We start from the raw sequence: 3,217 nt of genomic DNA, 5'->3' as shown, positions 1-3,217 counted from the left end.
TATCTCCAACTAACCAGCAAAAAGCCAGCCCTGGAGATACTGCTCAAGTAAGATATTGAATGTCAGCCTTGAATGAAAAATGCTAAGAAAGTGCACAAAGGGGATGGGAATGTGGCTTAGTGGTAGAGTGCTTGCCTAGCATGCTTGAAGCCCTGGGTTCGATTCCTTAGTACCACGTAAACAGAAAAAGCTGGAAAGTGGTGCTTTGGCCCAAGTAGTAGAGTGCTAGCCTTGAGCCCAGAGAGGCTCAGGGACAGAGCCCAGGCCCTGAGTTCAAGCCCCAGGACCAGCAAAAAAAAAAGAAAGAAAAAGTGCAAAGACCCTGAGTTCAAGCCATGCTACTAGCATAAAAAAGTAGAAGTGTGGGTTGTATTGACTAAGCCCATTGGTTTGAGGCCAGTTTGTTTGCCCTGTGTGTACTGGGTAAGGATTTTAAACATAGCTTGTTTGCAGGGAATCATGACAAGTAGACATAAGTGAAAGCTGGGAAACCCATTCACTGGACAACCCAATTCTACTGTCTTTCTAGTCCTAGATTCTATTCTAGGGTGCTGAACTTAGGACCTCAAACATAGCCTTTTACTTTTCTAGGCCAGCCTGGACAACACATTAAGACCCTGTTTCTAAGCCAGGCACCAGTAGCTCACGCCTGTAATCGTAGCTACTCAGGATGCTGAGATCTGAGGATCGTGGTTCAAAGCCAGCCCAGACAGGAAAGTCCGTGAGGCTTTTTTTTTTCTTTTTTACGTGAGACTCTTTTCTCCAGTAAACCATTCAGAAAACTGGAAGTGGTACTGTGGCTCAAGTGGTAGAATACTAGGCTTGAGCTGAAGAGGTGAGGGACAGCGCCCAGGCCCAGAGTTCAAGCCCACAACCGACCAAAAAAAAAAAAGACCCTGTTTCTTGGGCTGGGAATGTGGCTTAGTGGTAGCATGCAAGAAGCCCACATAAACAACAACAAAAAGTGTCCCTGTGGCTCAAAAGTGGTAGAGTGCTAGCCTTGAGCAAAAGCTCAGGGTCAGTGTGTAGGTCCTGAGTTCAAGCCCCAGGACTGGGGTGGAAAAAAGCCAATAATGGAGCTTGAATTGGAACTCACATTCTTGATTTGCTTTTCTATTCAAGGTTGGCATTCTACCACTTCAGCTACAACTCTTCTGGAAGAGTCTCACTTTTCTGGCCAAGCTAGATTCACTCTGCAATCCTTGCTGGGCATTGGTGGCTCATGTAATCCTAGCTACTCAGGAGGCTGAGCTCTGAGGATTGTGGTTTGAAGACACTCCAGGCAGTAAAATATATGAGACTCTTATTTCCATTTAACCACCAGAAAACCAGAAATGGTTGAGCTATGGCTCAAAATGGGAGAGCACTAACCTTCAGCAAAAGGGTTCAGAGACAGCAATTAAGCTGAGAGTTCAAGCCTGACAAAAAATAAAATTAAAAATAAGAATTAGAAAAAACCCTGCAGTCCTCAGATCTCAGCTTCCCAGTTAGCTAGGATTACAGGCTTGAGCCACTGGACCCCAGCCCAGCCCTCTTTTATAATGGTGGATGGAACCCAGAATGTCATATATGAAGTGTTGTAACTAACCGTGTCCCCATAACCACTTTTGATTCATAAAAATATCTTGTGCAGCAACTTTTCTCTATCCTATCATCAGAGGATAGGACCCTCTGGCCATAAATAAACCCAGAGTAGTGTCCCTATGAATCGGAGTAATCCCTTTCTTTTGCAGTTGGGGTAACTGGTTGGGCAGGCTGTGGCAGTCTGCTTACAGTACAAGCGCCACAGGAAAAGTGCTGGTCACAACTGCCAGCATGACAGAAAATAGGAGGAACGAAAGCTCTCTGCAGCTCTGTGCTGTTTCAGTACTGCAAATCCAGTGTTTCTGGATTTTACCTCATTGGCCAGGGAAGTTCCAGTCAGTATCCTTCTGACCATGTTTCTGGGGACAGCAAGGGCAGGATCATGAGTAATTCTCCTTAATCTTACTCCCTGAAGGGCTCCACCCATGATAATCCTCCCTACCTGGGCATGAGGCATGCCTGAACTTGGTGAGTGAGTGGGAGTGTCTTCATATTGCTGTCCAGGGGTGCAGAGAGAGGAGGCTCCACGACTGACGCCGAATGAAGCAATAGGAGAACAGACAGGTGCAACTTGAGTGGAGGAGGAGGTAGGTTCCTGTGCTGGTGGGAAGTAGGTGAAGATGGCGAACCCAAGCTGGGAAATAGGGGGCAGCACTGCAGGCACAGAGTGAGCAGAACAAAGGGCTCTGGTATAGTCAGGTACCAGTGGCTCAGAGCTGTCATTCTAGCTATGTAGGAGGCTGAGATCTGAGGAGACTAGTTCAAAGTCAGCCTGGGCAGGAAAGTCTGTGAGATTTTTTTGATCTCCAATTAGCAAAAAGCCAGGAGTGGAGGCTTGGTTCAAGTGGTAGAATGCCAACCTTGAGCAAAAAAGCCAAGTGAGATCTCAATACGTGTGAGGCCTCAGTGCTGGTACAAATAAAAAGAACCAGACAGTAGCTTAGTGGCTAAAATTTTTTTTTAAATGCACGTGAATTCACACATTTTAATAATGTATACAAACAAAATGCAATGCTCTACTTAAATAAGAATTCATCTGGGTCTTGCTGTATGATACAAAACTCTTCCATGGGAGTTTGGTGATTCTGAGGCCAGCAGCTCTTCTCACACGTGTAGACCAGAACTGTGCCAAACTCTACACAAAGACCTGGAAAACACAACAGATTCTGGGTTCAGGCAAAGAGAAACTTAGTAGACACTCAAGATAAAGGTACAATATGTGAAAGTTTACTTAGTGGTTTGAGTACTGATTTGAGAGCAGAGGGCCTGGGTTCAAGTCCCAGTTCTACCACTGGGAGGGACAAAGCCAGTACTTTACCATGATGGTAGGTAAGACCATGGTAAAGGGAACTAAGTTAACGCACATAGGAAATACTTAGCACTCTGAGTGTTCATTGGAAGATAAGGCAGTAGGAACAAGGAGAAAGATGGCTCAGTAGAGGAAACTAATGTGGGTAACTAAAGAAGCTGAAAAAAATGACAAAGTAAAAATCATTGATGCTAAGCACCGGTGCCTCATCCATTGACTCTTAGTGACTCAGGAAGCTGACTGAGATCTAAGGGGTGAGGTTTTGAAGCCATCCCAAGCAGAAAAGCCCGTGAGATTACACCAAAAAGCCAGAAGTAGAGATGT

At 45.4% G+C, this 3,217-nt stretch overlaps 1 protein-coding gene across 1 annotated transcript in view; it reads right to left on the bottom strand.

The window, feature by feature from the left end:
• Positions 1 to 2,524: 2,524 nt before the first annotated feature.
• The window catches only part of Pdcd2l (programmed cell death 2-like), an 11,996-nt gene continuing 11,303 nt past the window's right edge, over positions 2,525 to 3,217 (bottom strand). The window contains exon 5 of the mRNA XM_013026166.1: positions 2,525 to 2,731. Coding sequence (XP_012881620.1) covers positions 2,601 to 2,731 — 131 coding nt within the window. The 3' untranslated portion in view covers positions 2,525 to 2,600. The remainder of the gene's footprint in view (positions 2,732 to 3,217) is intronic.

This window comes from Dipodomys ordii, unplaced genomic scaffold (assembly GCF_000151885.1).
Source record: "Dipodomys ordii isolate 6190 unplaced genomic scaffold, Dord_2.0 Scaffold92, whole genome shotgun sequence".
NCBI lineage: Eukaryota > Metazoa > Chordata > Mammalia > Rodentia > Heteromyidae > Dipodomys > Dipodomys ordii.
Note: the sequence above shows the minus strand (reverse complement) of the source record. Positions and strands in the feature narration are given on the sequence as shown.